Below are 19738 nucleotides of genomic sequence, written 5' to 3' on the forward strand. Positions count from 1 at the left end.
CAGCTTTAGAAATCTTAACATAATAGACGAGATGAAAAATGAGTGTTCAGCACATACTTATAACAGTTAATCCAACAATTTAGGTGGTCTGCGAGTTGAGGTGGTTAAGAGACTATAAATATCACATTGATATTTATGGTCTCTCTTTATATATTTTCAAAAAACTTGATGACTTTGATAAACTTTATAACTTAAATTTTTAGTTACAGGATATTTTGCATGTACAAAAATTAAAAGAAAATGTCTGCATTCTAAAATGTCTGCAAAGACTTTTGAATGTTTTCAAAATTATTACCATAATTATTAATGGATCAAATCAAGCAATTTGTAAATATCAAGAATAATTTCACTAAAGGAAAATATTCACCGACAATCTGTTTATGAAAAAAAATTGAGTACCTATCCAGAAATTTTAAACTAATTTTTCATGAATTGACCAAGGTCAATAAGTTTGGTTATTTTAATACTAACCAGTTATTTTATAAGTAAACAAAAATATTTTTTTATAACATTTAATTTGTATATTAAATATATATAACATCTCTAGTCACACCTTCCATTGCCTCAATTTAATTAAAAATAAAGCATTAAAAGCAAGAGGCCATTGCCTCAAAATTTTCATTTTGAGGCAATGAACCCTTAACCACTTAACGAACCTATTAATTTTCAAAAGTGTGTCAAAAACAAATCTATTTTTTTTTTTAATTGATTTTACTGTTTTAACCATGCAAAAAAGGAAAATAATAATAATTAATAAATTTTAATATATTTTAATAATTTATGACCTTCCTAATTGACCTTTGAAAACTTGCTCGACATATGTCGAGCATTGCAATATTGCATAAAATTCTTGCAAAATTCTTGAAAAATTGAAGTGAACCTAGTTGCAAACTTAATTTCCTCTATTTCTAAACAATAAAATATAAAGTTGATTTCAATAAATTTATAAATTTATGATTTTATTACTATCGTATTATCGTATATTTATTACTATCGTATTATCGTATCATTTATTACTATCGTGTATTATCGCACTCGTAATGTTGCCTTGCAACATTACGAGTGCGAGAAATACACGAATCTCCCTTGCATTGGTATTAGGAAAATCTCTATCGCCTTTCTGCAATGCATACCGATTTGTTTCAGTGACAATAATATTGATTAGTTCATCGTCAAAATATAAATTCAAAAAGTCTAATGCATTTCCATCAGCAGGAATATTTTGGTTGCCGAAAACAAATGGAAACCTAGGATGAGGTATCGTTGGTTGAGGTTCAATTTGCCATGCACGCACGTCTGCAAGCGTAGGCTCATCTTCTTCAGAATCATCGTCTGAGAAACCTTCACTGTCACTGGAATCACTCCTCTCATCGTCAGACGAACTAACATGAACTGAGTCGGTATCGCCCAATAAACTTCCTTCGTCACTGTCGGAATCCATCATATTTATAAGTAACACAAAAAATGGGCACAAATAATTCAACAATGCAGGTTACGCAACAGATAATTCATGCAAAATTATCAATCACTTAAAAAAAAGTCACGAAACAATGCAATGCACTTCCAACCGCCCATGTGTAAACACTGGCGCGTGGCAGTCATAAAAAGAAGAGTTTATCGTACAGGAAGCGCATCAGATATCATAATAACCAATCAGAAGCTTTGCTCGACATATAGCGAGCTAGCTCTCAAAGTATACCAATTTTTGGTAATGCTCGACATATCTCGAGCAAATTTTTTTTGGCTAAAAAAGTTTGCTCGACATATGTCGAGCAAATTCGTTAAGTGGTTAAGTTAAAAACATAAAACTTTATTAAACAACATGTTACCAGTAAAATAACCCCCTTTTGTCAACCATATATTAGAACTAGACTATAAATTAATAAAACTTGATAAACACATTTGTAACTATTGACAACTGCAATTGATAAAAAAAACTTACTTCGTTCTTTTTGCCATAAATCACCATTGCTGTTATTTAACAACCTGACCTTAAGATGTTCAGATAGTTTTGTGAAACATAGCAGAACATTGAGTGTAACATTGATGTCATGAGTTTTATAAATTGATAATAAAGAAAGAAATGTCTAAAATAAAATAAATATTTTCAATGTGAAAAAAAATACATATATTATAATATATCACCCAATTATGCATTATCATGGTATTAAATTAATAAAATAATACAAAAAACAGTAAAAAAAAAAAAATAATAGCAATTTTATTTTAAACCCACTAAAAACAGAATTAATGATGTGTGTTAATAGTGATCAACAAAATGACAATTACGTAATTTAAATATTTTATATTTAACTATTTTAAAATTCATTATTAAAGTTATTAAAAATTATTAAGTTGTAAAATCATACTTTTAACTTTTAAAAAAAAAACCAAACCTTAAATTATTTTGCTTAAAATGATTTTAAATAATTCTTACATTGAAATGACTTACCCTATAAATGGCTGGTCTTTGAAGAAAAACCTCAGCAGGAAAATCAAACAAAATAACCTCCTGGAAAAAATCACAAGACTGCTTTATTATGATTGGTGAAGCACTTTTGAGTCTATTATCAGTTGCGTGAAGTATTTGCCTGTCGCCCGAAGAAAGAGATAAAAATTGGAATGTTGTTGGTAATGAACCTAAGGATTTTATTATTTTTATTAGAATAATAACTAAACACACCTTCTATCTGAACTCACATGCAGAATGCCAACTTTACACAATTAAATGATATAACATTTGAAATCAAATAAGTGGTAAACAATTTAAAACTTTAAAACCCATTTAAAATCTGGCTACAGCAGATAATAAAATAAAAATATTCCCACATACAAAGTTCAAAAGTTCACAATAATTTTATATTAATTGAATAAACCTGCAAACAAAGCAAATATAATAAAACATTATCAACTGTTGTAAAAAGTTATCTATCAGTAATAAAAAAAAAAGTAAATATCTTAATAAATTTGTATTTAAAAATACTTAAATTTTTCAAATATTTTTAAAACAAATATATTTAACAAAATTAAATTTGCAATTCAAAATAAAAAAATTAAGTTTTAATTTTTTTATTTTGAATTGATTTGTCCTTTTATAGGTAAATGCAGATTATAGGTCTTTTATAGCCTTTTATAGGTAAATGCAGATTATAGGTCTATTATGCAGATTATAGGTCTTTTATAGGTAAATGCAGATTTAAAATTAATAAAAATATAACTGTAGATTTAAAATTAATAAAAATAACTGTAATAGAAATTTGATGTTTATCAATAAAGGCCAAATTTTTGACATTAGCAATCATTTTTATCTATTGCCTGTGGAAACCGTTTTTTGTTTTTTTGTTTTTTTTTTATAGATCAGCCAGGTAAAGTTATTTGTAACATTAGAACATATTAAACATATAGACTATTTAACATTACCAAGGTATAATGGTGTTTATAGACAGTTTAAAAATTATAGATTAAGATTAAAAATCATAGAATAAAAATTCTTATTTTCATAAGCTTATGCTGCTATAATCAAGAAGTTTTTTTTGATTTTTGTCAAAAATCTACTGTAAGTCTGATTTATTTTTTTATTTTTATATCTTTAAAACTTTCTTATTAGAAATAATGATTAGAAACATTAACAAGAACACTCAAAATAAAATTCATTGTACCATAAGTCTTTTCTGCTATTTCAACTTGAAAGTCTGTCTGCATCTTACTAGGTGATAAAGCATCCGTATTTGGTAAGGTATTAGAAGTATTATGGGAAGAAGAAAAAGTAGAGAATGTCTCAATGTAATGATCTTTTTTGGTAGATTGCATATCTGCGTACTTAATGCTGTTGTCATCAAAGTTAATTTTATCTGTAAAAAAAAATTAATAATAATTTAATATAACAAACTATTTAATCGGTAGTTTGATAACGCTGTTTTTGTCTGATAAATCTGATAAATCTGATTTTAATGAGACATTAAAAAAATAGACTAACTATATACTCTTTGATTATCTAACTGTTGATTGTTGTCACTACTGCTTATAACATTGACATGCAAATAAAACAATTTATCCAAAAGATTGTCAATATCTAGTAAATAATCTTTGCCCTTGTGTTGTTCGTCATGACGAAAATGTGTAAAAAATTCAACACCGCCAATTTCAATTAATTTTTCAGCTCCAAAAGGAAACTAAAATAAGAAAAAATTTGGAATAATAACAAAAGTTAGTAGACAAATATTTCCCTACCTCTATCAAATTGCACAAAATTTTTAATAGAAATACTATTTAAATAAGTTATAGTGGTACTTTGAGCCTGGGAACAAATCTCAAGCTCAAGTTGGATAAGTGTTTTTTTACTAATTTATAACTGCTCTTTCCTTAAAAACATTGAGCACACTTTTTGTAGAATAACTTTACATATTTGACATAATATCTTGATAACCATGTAAAATTTACAACAATTGAGCAAAAATTGAAAAAATTTGGCTTGACCAAAAACAAATGATTTAAAAATTAAAATGATAAAAAAAATGCCTCTCTAAACAAATGGTTCATGAACAATAAACAGGGTCTATATAATGTCTCTGTAAAAGGATTTTTTTTTCTCTTGTCTATTAAGATAAGATGATTTGTGAAATTTATTAAACCAACTAAAAAAATATTTGGTCTTGTTTACCTTTGCTAATTCACCCAACAATTTGATTGCTTCTGTAACATTTTCATTTTTGTTTAAAAACTGCAAGAGGTAAATGTATAACGTGTTCTCATATAATAAATCGTCAATTGTAATGATACCATTTTGTAGCTTTGATAGAATATTTTGAAAAGATCTAACACGAACTTCAAGTAGATTGTGACCTTTTTTAAATAAATAACAAATATTATATATTAAAGTAACTATATATGATTTATTAACTAAAAATTAAATTTATTAATCAATACATTGTTATAAGAAAAAAAATCATTTTTTTAAACATAAAATTTAGATAACAAGTAAGGCTAAATGTATAAGTGCAATTAAAACCCATTGCTGCTGGAAAATCTAATTTTCTAGAGGGTCTTTTTTGTCAAATGAACCAACTTTTATAAAGTTTCTCATGGATCATTTTAGATTTTGCCAAAACGTTTTGATTTATACATATATATTTGAAAGCATGTTTTGAAAAATTCAAATAATATCTAATACAGTTCTTGAAGAAACAATATTTAATTTTCCTCTTTAAAAAAAAAAAATTATTTTTAATTTTTAACAGCTTATAACAGCTAAAAATAAATATTTAAAATTTAAAATACAAAATGTATGACACTAAAAATTTTACAATATTTATATATATCTTGAAATTTTAGTTAAAAACAGAATGAAAAAAATCATAAAATTCAAAGAAAATCAAATTTCTTAAATAAAAAATTAATTTTATTGCCTTCTTTTAAGTCAATATTTAAGTTTTTTTCTATGAGTAATTGAAGTTTGAAACATCAACTCCATCACAAAGACTTTTTTTTCCTACAAACTCCATTACAAAGACTTTTACCATGTGATGTTGCAAAAAAAGTGCCATTCTGCAATAATGATGAAAGATTGTTTATGGTATAATAAAGTTCTTAATATTTTTTGTATTGCAATGTAGATATGCCATTGAAATAATGGATGGTGTTTAAATATTTTTAACTCTTTAAGTTTATCAATAACATTATTGATAAAGCATAATATTATTGAAAAAAGCAGGATACATTGTAATTATCAAGGCCCCCCACTTTGATAAGTGAATCATCTGATTAATCAAAATTGATTAAGCACCCAGTTATCATCCAGCATTACCTACTTTGCTTATCATACTTAGAAGAGCTTAAAGTTCTTCATGCTTCCCCTGCCCAATGAGTGATCAAAAATTGTCTCTCTTTTGCAGTGTAGGGCATTTCATTACTGAACCATCTATCTGAATGATAATCTGTACCCAGCCATTTTTGATGACAATGAGCCTTTTCAGAGTGCGTCAACTGATTGCAAAGGTCAGTGGCACTTGGTAGACCATACCAAAGGAGTTCTTTAGCATCAGCCACAGCATTTTTTTAACTCTTCCTGCATCTGTCCCTTTAAATTGTCAAATTTACAAATTAAACAAACTTACTAAGTTTTTGTTCTTTGATAAACAGAAGGAGTGTTTCATCACATCAGAACTTACAAACGTTTTGGTCTAACCAAGCATTCGTTTGAAAGTAAACATGAATATCTTTGTGTCATGCTAACTTTTCGTCTTTTGAAATGCAATTTTGTTGGCCTCTAAAAATGATAGCTAGCTTTAGTTGCTCTCTATCTGGTCGAAACATAATTTGAAGGGAACAATGAATTTTTTCCAATCCTAAACCCAGTTGTGAGATCCATGTATTATTAGAGTGGCCACTCAAAGTTGAAAATAAAATTTCATGACTTTTCCATGACTTTTCATAAACTTTTATGATAAATCACTTGAGTAAAATATTCAGTACTTGCCATACACTATGCATTTGCAACTTGGTCATTATAAAACATGCAAACCAAAAACTAATTGGTAGAAAGTTCTGAAATCATGTCTGAAAAAAATCTTTTTCTTTTACTTATCTGATAACTTACACTGCAAAAATATCTTTTTCATAAATACTTAGACTAGACATACTAGTACTTTTCTTTTCATCCTGAAAACATTACAAGTAGAAAAAAATATAGATTATTTTTAAAAGTTTCATGAATTTTTCATGACTTTCAATGAAAATTTAGGAATTCCCTGACTTTTTTCATGACCAAATAAAATTCCATAAAATTTCCATGTGTTGCACCTTGACTCTTAGGGACATAAATCGGACTATTACATGACAATTTTTGCTTTTGGATCAATGTCTAATTGTATTTGTCTAGCTTTACTCCAAAGCCAGGAAATGTTAACAATGTGCCCTTTCAATCTGGCTGGTAAAAACTCATTGTAAATAACTTCGTATAGTTGCAAACTGTTTCTTAAAGATAAGACTTTCCACAAAAAAAGATATTCTGTGAAAAATCTTCCCTTCAGAAACAATTTGCGGTAGGAGAACGCAGCATCTTTATGGATAGATTTATATTTTTAAGCTTAATCTCAAAATCTGACTTTGTGTTACACCAAACAACTCTGCCATAGTTTCTTGATTTGCCTCCCTTCTGAAGTTTTAGAATCTTCTTTGCTTATTCCGTGCATAACTTTAACATGAAAAGCTAGTCCTTGTTGGGTTTTGAATGGTTTTTTTGAATGTTTGCATTCAACAAGAGTTTTAACAGCTTTCAACAGCAATTAGATTGCAATCTCTTCTGCTATGTGCATTACCTTTTTAAAACCAAATGCTGCCAATGTAAGCTGCTTTCTCTTTATTTTTTTTTCAACATTATTACTTTTTTTTATAGTATTTGAATAAAAGAGTTAGAGAGAGAGAGCGATGTTACACTTTAAAGCGCTTTTTTCCTAGTTCTAAATAGAAGTTTATGTTTTGCTGTGCAATGACATCATGGTCTCATGATTTCATTGCGCTGCAAAACCTGTATGAATTTTTCTTTTATTAATTTAAATGGTTTAAATTTTAAAAAAACATATTAAACATTTTAATTTAAATTTTAAATAGATTATCAAGACTCAACAGTATGCTTATCTATGCTTATATTTTAACAAAATTTGAGTTTTGGTTTCTTTATACAGATATGAAGCTTATTATGATTTAATTAGATAGATATAAAGTTTATTATAATTATTTAAAATATAATTGAATACATGCATATATCAAATGATATGAGGAGTGTACATAAATTGAGGAGCATAGTGTACATATATCAACTGACTTAAATTGAAATAGACACAACAGAATATACATATCAACTGAGGGTTTTGGTTAGGCCAGGCACTCTGTTATAATTACTAATAAACTTTCCTTTGTATAATTACCAAAAATCAACAACAATTGTAAAGTACACATCAAAATAAAACATAAAAACACATACAAACAAAAACAAAAAAACATAAACTAACTTCTACCACACCCGAAAGTTGTGCAGGTACCTTTAATTTTTTTTATTAGAGATACATCTAGACATATCCATAGGCACTGCCTTGTTTTATAGACATATTTCAATCTTATTAACTAAATTAACATAAAGAAAGAAAGATATAAATACCTAGCTTTTCAACAATTTTTGTCAAACTGCAGATTGGTCCATCAACTTGTTCTTTTTTATCCATTGATTACATAAATAATTTTTTTTTGTTTTGTTTTGTTTTGTTTTGTTTTTCTTTTTTTCTTTTCTTTTTTTTTTTTTTTTGTTTTTTTTTTGTTTACCTAAATATTAATCTAATATGGAAAAATATATTCAATATATAACTAAATATCAATTCAATAATAATTATTCAATATACATCAATATTTATCAATGTTAGATAGCATTTTTATAAATTAGATTATAAAAATATATAAAATAGATTTTTAAGGTTTTACCATATTGAATTAATGATTTCTACATATTGATAGTATCAAAATGTAGAAATTTTAAATTATGTTCCCTAAATAAATTTTCTGAAGGATTTTCTATTAATTTATTGAAATAAAATGTTAGATTCAATACAAATTTATAATATTTTTTTCCTCAAAAATTTTTAATAGCATGAAATGTTTTGGAAAGTTTAAGGGGTATCAAACGCATTATTAGTATAATCATGCTACTTTTGAAATCTTGACTTAGCTTTTACTATGTTGCTAATTCCAATTCCTAATAATGAGATACTTTGATAGTGCATGACTGCACTTATATAAGAGCAATTTAATGCATTAATTTGATTTGTAAAAACATTCTTCCACATCAAATAAACTCAACATGCCTAGCAGGTCTAAATTAGGTTAAAGTTATCATCCGAATTCTGATTTTTTGAAATATATAGTTTTTTACTGACTTTCTAAAAGTATACTGAAAATTAATCATTATAAAATTAATAAAAAAAAGCACTAAAAAAAACATAATTACCAAATAAAATTTATAAATGCATAAGTTGTCTAAGTTTAAATTAGGCAAGTCTTAAACGTTGTTAAGACAGAACAGAAGTTAAAAGCTTCGCGAGCAGAAGCTAAAAGCTTCGCGCCATAAACTTTGTTTATATCACGTGCTTGTGTAAAAAACAAGGTGGCTACATGACAGCAACGCTTACATATGACCATTATATCCATGGTATAATGTTCCACGATATGACAAATCGTCCTATGGAAGATGTTCCATGATATGACAAACCGTCCTATGGAAGATATGAAATTCCTTTTAAGATCCTTATAAACCTTTTATGATGGAGTTGAAGAATAAGAAAGTTGTAATAAACAAACATAACATTTATTTATGTGCGGCCGTGGCGCAGTGGTTAGAAAGCTTGCTTTATAAGCTTTACGAGCTTTGGACATATCCCGTCACGGTAAGGAAGGAGGCGTGAACTTCCTGGTTAAATGCACCTCCGCGGTGCTCTGTGACAAGACCGTAAGGTCTTCTTGAGGCACCTAAAAAAAAAAATTTAAAAACTTAACTTAAGAAAGACAAAATTTAAATAAATAAAAAAGTTAGGTGTACTAAATGTAGAGCCGTTTTATTAAGTTTGCACAGTAGGCACTGTACCTAAGGTATTTGTGTTGTCGGCCCTGAAACTGTTAACATTATAAAACTATAAAACATTTGTATTTTAACTAGACGAAATATTGTAAAACCGGAAAATAAATAGTTTTAAAATCTTCTAACAAAAAGTAAATTGAGATTAAAAATATCAAACTGTGGGTGCGTTTATAAACGATGGTTCAAAACAATGTCGTTAAAAAATTCCTTGAACATGTATACAATTTACATTTGTTAGTGCTAAATTTAATTGAGACCTACACATGCCTATAGACACTTTGCATATCTGCATGTGAAAGCCTCAAATTGATTAAGTTCAGTAGACCCTATTTCAAAGACCCTATAGGGTCTACGATAATCTTAAAACGGTCCTAAATAAATATAACAAAGTAAATGTAAGATACAAAAAAAGTACTCTCACCTGCCTAATAAACGCAGGGCGGGGGAGACGTTTATTTTTTTCAGTTTTTTCTCAACCGACCTTCCCTCTCCTCCCTCCTCCCGGAGCTTATTAGAACCCCTACCAACCTCTCCCCTCATTTATTATTTGTAAATAGATATTTAAAATGATTTCACAATTTATTTACTGTTATAAATTATTTTTTTCTCTAAATTGTCTTAGGGAAAAAATAATTTGTAGGGTAAAAACGTAAGTCTCCATCATAGGTTAAGTTTATGAAATTAGCAAGAAAACTTTGTTTTATTTATTTAAGAAATGAATGTTTAAATGAATTTTCTTCAAAAATAAAATTCTTTTGTGAGTTATGTTGCTCAGGCATTCTCGATTACTTTTAGTTTATCTTAATTTTATATGCTGAAAGAGGCTGAAAAAATTTGTTAATGTAGAGACGGATAAACATTCTGTAATGGTTGTCATATTTTGGAAACTTGAAGTTTTTTAAAAGTACGATCCTCCCGTATATTTAGACACCCCTCCTTCCCCAATTTATTAAAAAAATATCCAATCATGACGCTCTTTAAGTAACTTACTTAAAGAGCGCCATTTTTGTGAGAGTAAATAAAAATGTTATGTGAGAAAACTTAGATGCGAAACGCTGACAAAATTCAATGTTTTGCACTAACCGTGGTCTACAATTTTTACATCATTTTGCACGTCTTCCATACTTAAAACGTTAGCGTAAGGGGTAGTTATGTGCTTGCACAATTGTCTCCATTAGTATTTTTGGTAAAGGTTGATACTGAAATAACATGAATGAGGGGAGATAAAGTGATCGTCGTGTATGATGAAAAATATAATTATTTATTGAACAAAATTTAAATTATTGTTATTATGACTATCAGAATGAAATACTTGAAATATTTGAATGAAATTTCAGAATCTGGAAGCATGGAGAAATTTTTTAAAGATGCAACTCAAGGAAGAGCATTTTTAGATGCTATAAAAACAAGATTATATGCAGCAATTCACGTGTCGCAGAAAAAACTGCTGGAACAAAAACTAAACTCATTCTAAGTAAATAAATTAGTAAAAGATCCGAGAAAAAGGAGAATGAGCTCGTGTATCTAAGTAAAAGAATGAATAAACCAATCAAGCTAACATGTAGTATAAATGGTTATAACTCTAAAGGAATAACGAATTTAACTAAAATTAATAAAATAAACTTAGGACTTGTAATTAGTAAAAATAAATCTACGATCATGTTAAATAACCTCATGGGGCTAACAAATTTAACTAAAATGGATTTAAGAGGTTTAGGACTTTTAATTAACAAAAATAAATCTATGATATCAGACTAATTAATACGAGAGATAAAGCAAATAGAGCTTTCGATAGCTTTTTGCTGGGGCCATCTTTTATAAATAAACCTTTCAAATTAACAAGACTTTATAATAAAAAAAAGAGATCTTTAGGACTATTTGTGAGGCTGTTGATAAAGAGGTTAACAAAAAACAAGTATATGAGGCTAATATAAAAAGGTTTAAAAAAGATTAAAAATGCTGAAAAAGCTATTGATTAATTTAAATAAGAACATTTTAATGCAACTAAAGAAAATATTGAGAGTCTACCCAACACCCTGAGTGGAATAGGGAAAAATCTTTGAGAAGTTTAAGAGAATTTCGACGCAACAAACAAATGGATTCTTGAATTACAAGGTAAGGCTAAAAGTCAATTAGCAGAGATTTGTGACCTTGCCAACAAACCAATAGAGGATTGAGGTGTTTCATTACGCTAAAAGATTTGAAATGATCTTCAAGGAGTAGGGAGTCACAATAGTTGTAGTACAAATAGCCATAGGAGCTGTTGTTATCATTATTATCACGGCTCTTGGGAGTGTCGCAGTAATGAAACCTACGCCATCTTAGTGACCTAAAAAATATCTGCTCAACCATATAAAGATGGCTTTGATCTGGCTTGCTAAGAAAGCTTTCTTCGCCCTCCTAGAGACAAATGGCTTACATTCTTTAAAATACTACGTGTTGCTGCCAATATACCTAGGTTTTGCTGTTACGTTCTTAGTGGAGTATTTTTGGATTTTATTATTAGCTGTTGGTATCAATCAATTCAATCAATTCATATATTCTGAAATAGTTGTTACATTCACGGAAGTTTACAAATAGTACATGTACTAATCTTAAGTAAAAACCTTGTAAGAGTAATAATCGTCCACAGCAAGTTGGTACGCTGATTATCAGAGTCATCAACAAATATAATGAAAAGAGACAACCTTTTAGAAATAAACAACGCTGAAATTATTGAAAATGAGTTACTACATACCAGATAGAGATATTGATTTTTACAAATGGGAACTATTTTTGATTTAAGATCGAAAATCCGTGTGATCCGTGATCTCGAAAGCAGATGCAATAGATATCGGAAAACAATGATAAAAAAATAAGTATTATACCTCACCAGCTAATTATGAAACACAGTTTGAGTGGTTTTCGCAATATTGAATAACTTATGATGCGAAACCAAAACGTGTGAGTTTGGTCCTCCAGACAAACCACCAGCATTTAGCCACGGAAGCAATATTAGAGCAGGGCTACACAATTATCCTTAAAGTGAGCATAGAAAGAGATTCATATATAGTCTTCTAAAGGTTTCACTAAGCTATATACTAAGATTTGATTTTAAGACGTTAAAGTGTCAGATGTAATCTACTATACTATGAACGGATTGAGCCGGTACCCCATAACTATTGCTGATATTGAAAACCCGCTCAACAGCGAACTCAGCATTGGTTCAGAAAAAAAATTTAAGACATGGGAATATAGCTACAATTCAAGGTGGTTGTTCCAGGACGGAAAGACTGGTGATTATGTTCTTATAAATTTATCTTCAGGGCAGATCACAGAAAAAACAGACGGGCTCACTAAACTTAATTTTTCATTCCTTTCGGAGATCTTAACATCCTGCATATCCAGATTTATTCCCCTTATAGCAATAAACTTGGATATGAAGTTCTTTTCCTTGATTTCTCCGAACATAAGATTGTAGTAAATATCTTTAACGTTGAGCTTTGTCATTTAACAAGTTCAATTTAAAATTGGGGTTGTAAAAACTGTTTCGTTTAGATTCTCATTCACTAGTTAAATGATTAAGAATAGGTAAAAGTTAAAGCTTGAAATGGAAGACAACTTTATGGAAGATATTTCGCATCTTAATAGTTTGAATTATTCTTTAATTTTCACTTCTGGAAACACTTTAGGCTTTCTCGACCAAATATATTCAAAGAGTCTATATCCTTTTTTCCAATCTATATGCATTCTAATTTGAATTTTTTAACGCAATACCAGTATCTGTCGCAGAAGGTGAACGACCTTTAAGTAAACTAAAGTCAATTTAAAAAAAAAATTGTAGTGCCACTATAAATCAAAAGGTTTAAGAACGTCTATCATGTTGAAAATGAATTGGATACAACTCTGTCGTAAAATGACATAATAATAACAATTTTGCTAGAAAAAAGCAAAAAAAACTTTTCAATATCAATTTCAAAGAATCATTTTATTATTTAATACAGATTAAATAATAAATGATTCTTTAAATATTACAGATTTTCCTAAAACAATGGATGTAGGATAATGGATGTTTTTGTTTTAAAAATATGCATGCTTACAGGGGCGCCTAACTGCAACTATGCTTCAGGTGTCATGAAAGCTCTCGGCGGCCCTGATCATGCATGTGCATTTTTCCGCTAATCAACCATTTACATTGCTTAGAAGTATTGTTTTTGAAAAGTACTATTTTCAAGATAAATTGTTTATAATCTTCTTTAAAAAAATTGTATTAAAATGCATTACAAAACTTAAAATTTATTTTATTAACGCGCCAAAATTTTTTTTCACTCACCTTTGAAATGTCTAGCGCCGGGCCTGATGAATGTGATAAAAAAGACAGAGTAAAAAAAAAATTCATTTCAACATAGTAACAATGGAAAAAAACAAGCAGCAACTTTTATTTGTAATGACAATTACAAATAAATTTAAACCTTACTAGGTTGCAAAATAACTACTATTTTATAAGTTAGTAAAGATATTTTCATTTTGTAAATAAAAGTACTAAATAAATGTACTAAGAGTCTTATACCAAACATTTTATTTTTGTTCTAAATCCAACATTCCTCATATGCACCAAGCCAATAAAAAGTTTCTAAAAATATTTTTACGGTCATCAATATGTACACAAAAACAGGTTACAACTTTTGAAAAAAGAATTTCATTATTTAATATCTTTAATTAATGAATGAGCAAATGGTTAAAGCTACAATTTATTTTACCTGGATACCAGTTTTTTCAAAAACTACAGTACCCAAATTTCATCAACAACTGAGAAATAATTTTGACAAACAAACAAAGATGCATCATGAAACGTATCTTTGATCTTGATTAACATAAAATGGAGCATCTGAATTGACTGTCAACGAAGGACTATCAGTTGCTTCTAAATTGACCACCAATGTAGTACTGCGAGTTGCATGTAGATGGACCGGCAAAGTAGTACTGTAAATGGCATCTAGATTTACCGCTGACAGAGCACAGTGAGTTGAATGATGATTAACCTAATAAAAGATGCCATATTTTTGAGAGATCATTATAATTTATACAAAAATGATGTCACAAATGATGAGGCATTTAAATAATTTAACTTTAATTCAAATTTAATGACTTTAGTGTAATAAAAAGTAGTAATTTAGTAATAAAAAGTTTTATATTCAACACCCGATTTTGTTATATTCACTATAATAAAACTTTATTTATGGGCATTGACTAAGAGTTTTAAAAACTCTTTTCAAAATTTTCAAAATCCTTTTTAAAATTTTCCTTTCTACGAGCCAGAAAAGAGTCTTTCCTGACTCGTAGAAAGGGCGCATGAAATGCTGGATGACAATTGCGTATTGTATTTTATATGTAAGTTTTTTAGAGAATACATCAAAACTCTCTTCTGGATTTTTTTTTTTTCCGAACAAGTTATGTTGTTTTCATCTTTCTGCAAAAATTGAATCTGTATTCATTCTATTATTTGAGTTTCACGCAAGGTTCTTTTTCTTACATATTCAAGATTGTTTGAAAATTTAACTTTTTAAATCATTTTGTACTTGAACAAAATATTTGCCGTTCCAATTAACACGCTTCATTTTCATTTCATCACAGAAATATCGTTTCCTCACAAATTAAAATTTGTGAGGAAACGATATTTGTACATAATAAATAAATTAAACATAAAATGTTTAATTTCTTTATTATCTACAAGGCAGTACGCCAGATGCATATTTTTTATACAAATCGGCATCATTAATATAGCAGTATGCAACTTAATAACGTTTATACCATATTGTATGCTGTATTTTTTGCGTTACAGAAATGACTTGTCATCTCTGTAACGCAATGACTTGTCAGTAGTGTCTGTAACAGATGACTTGTCAAAACACGGAACTCTTGATGTTTTCTTGTATAAATTTGAAATTTTAATTTAAAAACAAAACATTTTACATTTTTCAATAACTATATTCATGATGGCAGCTCTATACACACATCCGGTTGCAACCGACATCAAGCAAACATCTATAAACAGGAATAAAAATTGTAATGTAATTTGTAAGATCTGGTAGACGAACACGTAACACCATTTTAGCTGTTAATGTTCTCCTGTAAATGTTTTAAGTGCCTCCTCTAAACGTGCGTAACTAATTTAGTTGAACTATCTTTTTTTTAATAACTGCATCATAAGATATTTTAAATGAACTATGCTGTGATTATAAAGTTCTAGAGAAACTTGATCGACAGTTACAGAAATGACGTTAAAGTTACAGAAATGACTTTGAAGAACTTTCGGCTAAATACTTATGCTATCATCAGAACCAAAAGAAAGATTTTCTAATTAAAATATGTACTAAGTTCAAAAAAATATTTCTCGTAATTTTAATAACAACTTTGGAAATGTTATGGCATTGAGACAAGAATTGTCCTTTTTCCAGATTTTAATCCATAACATTAAAAAAATTGTTATGTATATTTTTATAAAAGTTTTATTTAAAGGTTAGTTATTAGATTTTTAATAATTACAATTCATTCATTATTCTGAAAAATGTTGTTTTTCTTTTTTTTGAACTGTTTTATTTAATTTTGATGATGTTTAATAAACACTGCTATAGAAAAATGTTTTTTTTTTTTTTTTTGAACTATTTTATTTAATTTTGATGATGTTTAATAAACACTGGTATAGACATTTGTGCATTGAAACAGCACCTTTAAAATTTTGTAAATTAACTGAGAATAATGTCTTAGTTCGCCACCTTTTTCAGCCATTTTTCAATATATACGAAAAATGGATTCGCGCTGGGAAGTCTTGTAGTTAATATCGCCACGCGCACAGTGGAAAATAAAGGTGTGTTTTGGACCAAAAATCGATAGCTTTTTTGTTACTAAAAATAGAGATTTAAAATTTTGCACAAATGTAAAGTAGTATATGACGCTTCTAATGAAATACTTTTTATAAGAATTTTTTGTAATACAAAATTAAAAATAAAAACACTTTAACATAATACTTTACAGATGTATGAAAATACCTTAAAGTTATCAGAAACGACGAAAAATACATAAAATTCTTACTTACTAATTATAGAAATATTTAAAACAGTTTCTTAATAACAATTTTTAAATTGTTGTACTTATAAAATAATGTATAGGTATATTAAAGGTACTATATCATAACTACATAGGGACTTTCAGTTCCTGAAATCAGCTCGTTGACTTTCAAAAGCTATAGGCATCTTCATCAAGTTCTTGCACATTTTTGTTATACGGCTTTCTAATGCTGGTGATGTATTGATTGGAAGTGTACAGAAGAGTATGAAATACATCTTCATTTGTAACTGATCGAGAACATTTTCTGGCATAATGAAGGCAAAATTTTTCATAATCCTAATTATTGCGCATCTTCTGAAAAACGACCGATAGGAAGAACGGCAAAATGCTTTATGATATTTTCTCCGTGACGCAAGATTTTGTGTACAGAAGATGGCATATAGTACCATCCATAACTGATTTGGGCAGTTTCTACAGCATAACTACCAAAACTTTCAGCATTTATCATAACACCTGAGGAGAGAGCTTGCAAATTATGTAAAATCGCTTAATTCTCATCCACTCCAGTGACTTTAGCAGAGCAGCTTATATTTAAAAAAAATTTTTTAGCAGTATTACCATCATTGGTATTACCACTTACTTGTCTTTGTTTGTCAATGATGAACCCTAGCTCCTCATGAAAACGTTTCTGCACCAAGATCTTCTTCTCTTGCTTAAGCCGTTTCTTTTCTTCACTTGTGGCTGCCCATGTTTGGAAAGAAAAGTTGTAATAAATATGTAATATTATTTCCATACAACAAATCCAGGCATGTAATGTAGACGATCCGTATTGATACGAATTTTCATTTTCAGGCCTAGAAACCACTTTGTCGAATCGTTCATTTGCCGTGGAGTAGCTCCACATATTGTACATGTAGACCCAAAAGGCGTATCCGTTAATGCCTGAGCCACTTCTCCATCTATGATTATTAGAAAAAGTTCATGCTTTATTTGTACACTTTTACCATTTTTATTATTTATAGACGGTATATTTGGCTCTTTATTTCATCTACAATGGCTTTAGTTTTCTTGGGAGTCTCTTTGCAAAATTCTATGCATATAGGTTGACAAAAACGAACAGATGAAGTGCTGGATTTTGCCAAACAACTGCGCCATTTACTTAATCGATTAATTTGATAGACACCAAAGAACTAATAGACAAATTTGCATCATAAATAAGTTTAGATTCCTCTGGAAGTTTCTGCTTGTATTAACTTTGGCCAGAGGAACCATCACAGCTCCATTTACTACTTAAAGATTTTTTTTGAATTCAATACTGTACACGGAATCTATGGTCAAAATTCTAGCTACAGTGTTATCCAATAAATCTTGCAGTTCCAGAATTTTCGCATGTGTGTTCGTAATTTCTATTGCATAAGATGGTGGATAGCAGATCTGTTTAATTTTTTGAATTTTACAATATGGTGGGAATGTGGAACAGTTTCGTTCATTTGTCACCTTCCTCATGTACAAATATTGTGCTTTTGTTAAATCTAAATCAATAAACACGCTGAGTGCTTCTTCATCCGTTAGCATATTTTCTGGCTTGCGTTTTCCATAAAACTCGATGTTTAAATTTTTTTTGTCTTTATCAGCAATCCTTAATGATTTCACAAGTTTTGCTTCTGCTTTTTCTCCTACTGAACGCAACGCCTGAAGATATGTATTAAAGATGTGCTCAAATCCATATTCTTTAAGTAACATGGAGTTTTTTTTTTTTTTGCTGGATTCTGACGAATCTCCATATAACACGCACGGTCTTCCACGTATTTCAAAAGAAGTAGATGGCGTGGAGTTGGTAATTGCCTTTTCTGAGTTAGGTAAAGATACACAATATCAAGAATCCAACTAATCACCGTTCTTAGATAAAAAAGCTTCTTTTTTCCGTGACGCCTGTATCCATCGTTTATTAAACGACGGAATAATGTGCCTTTGAATATCACTAATGATGAAACACAAGTTGTCCTCAGAAAGTTGATGATTTCCTTTTAAAATTGTTGACAGTGCCTCAACTGTCCTTCCTCCATCAATGTAGGAAAGCAATAATTTACATTTCGAACACTTAAAAGTTGTCATATTAACAAGTGACAAAAGTAACGTACATAATATTTAATATTCAAACGTGAATTTATTTTACTGATATAAATGTTTCAACTCTATATATATTGGCAGTGTGCATTCATCACAAAATGAGTGGAAAAATACAAGAATGCCATGGTATCAATTAAAAATTGGTAATAAATTAAAAAACATATACCAAGCTATTGTTATAAATAAACAAAATTTGAAACCACAATAAAAAGCGGTTTTCTGTTTTTTTTACTTTTATCACTTTTTCCCAATAATTTCAGAAACCGCACGCATCCGCTGCTGATTTTAATAAATCAATTTTATAGAAACCTAAGCTACAAATCAATCATAAAAAAATGCGTGGGTAAGCGTGGGTAACTGCCTAAATTATCGGTGAACTTTAAGATTTTTTATTTTCTAGCTCATTTTATAGTTCAATTAATTATTAGTAAACAAAATCATATAATTAAAAATATGAATTTGTTCTAAAATCTCCATAACATAATGCTTTCAAAAATGTATAACCCTTTATACTTATTCATAAAAGGTTTTCTAGAAAGTAACATTTAAAGTGATGAAGCAAATAAGTTTCAATTGAAGATTTACAAAAATATGAAACAGCTGGGCTTCAAAAGTTATCTTTTTACATAAAATATGCTGAAATCTCTACATTATAGTAAAGATTACCTATTAAACTATTAAAAAATTAAAATATAATTTTTGCAGTGAAATTGAAATTTGAGCAAATAACATTTATGGTACGTTTTTGTAGTACTATTTTCCTCTGTGCGCTGTGGCCACGGTTTTAAATATTTCATCATCAAAGTATTGCACATTTAAATCTTTTTAATTAAAGAGTTGCATATCAGTGGCATGTGTGTCTCCTTAAGTAAAACATTTTCAACAGATTCAAAAAAGTTGTTTTGTTTTAATGCGTGACGTTAGAATAATAGACACAAA

The 19738-nt window shown here is 28.7% G+C and overlaps 1 protein-coding gene across 3 annotated transcripts in view; it reads right to left on the reverse strand.

Annotated features, from left to right (window-relative positions):
• The window catches only part of LOC136072065 (rotatin-like), a 101755-nt gene extending 93421 nt beyond the window's left edge, over positions 1-8334 (reverse strand). For 2 of the 3 annotated variants that reach the window (XM_065820179.1, XM_065820178.1), the window contains exons 1-6: positions 8156-8334; positions 4661-4842; positions 3977-4172; positions 3660-3851; positions 2453-2640; positions 1943-2087 (exon numbers count right to left, since the gene is read on the reverse strand). In XM_065820179.1, the coding sequence (XP_065676251.1) occupies positions 1943-2087; positions 2453-2640; positions 3660-3851; positions 3977-4172; positions 4661-4842; positions 8156-8219 (967 nt within the window). In that variant the 5' untranslated portion in view covers positions 8220-8334. The remainder of the gene's footprint in view (positions 1-1942; positions 2088-2452; positions 2641-3659; positions 3852-3976; positions 4173-4660; positions 4843-8155) is intronic. The other variant, XM_065820177.1, reaches the window with a different exon arrangement.
• Positions 8335-19738: the final 11404 nt, after the last annotated feature.

The sequence above is a fragment of the Hydra vulgaris genome, chromosome 15, assembly GCF_038396675.1.
Source record: "Hydra vulgaris chromosome 15, alternate assembly HydraT2T_AEP".
Classification (NCBI taxonomy): Eukaryota; Metazoa; Cnidaria; class Hydrozoa; order Anthoathecata; family Hydridae; genus Hydra; species Hydra vulgaris.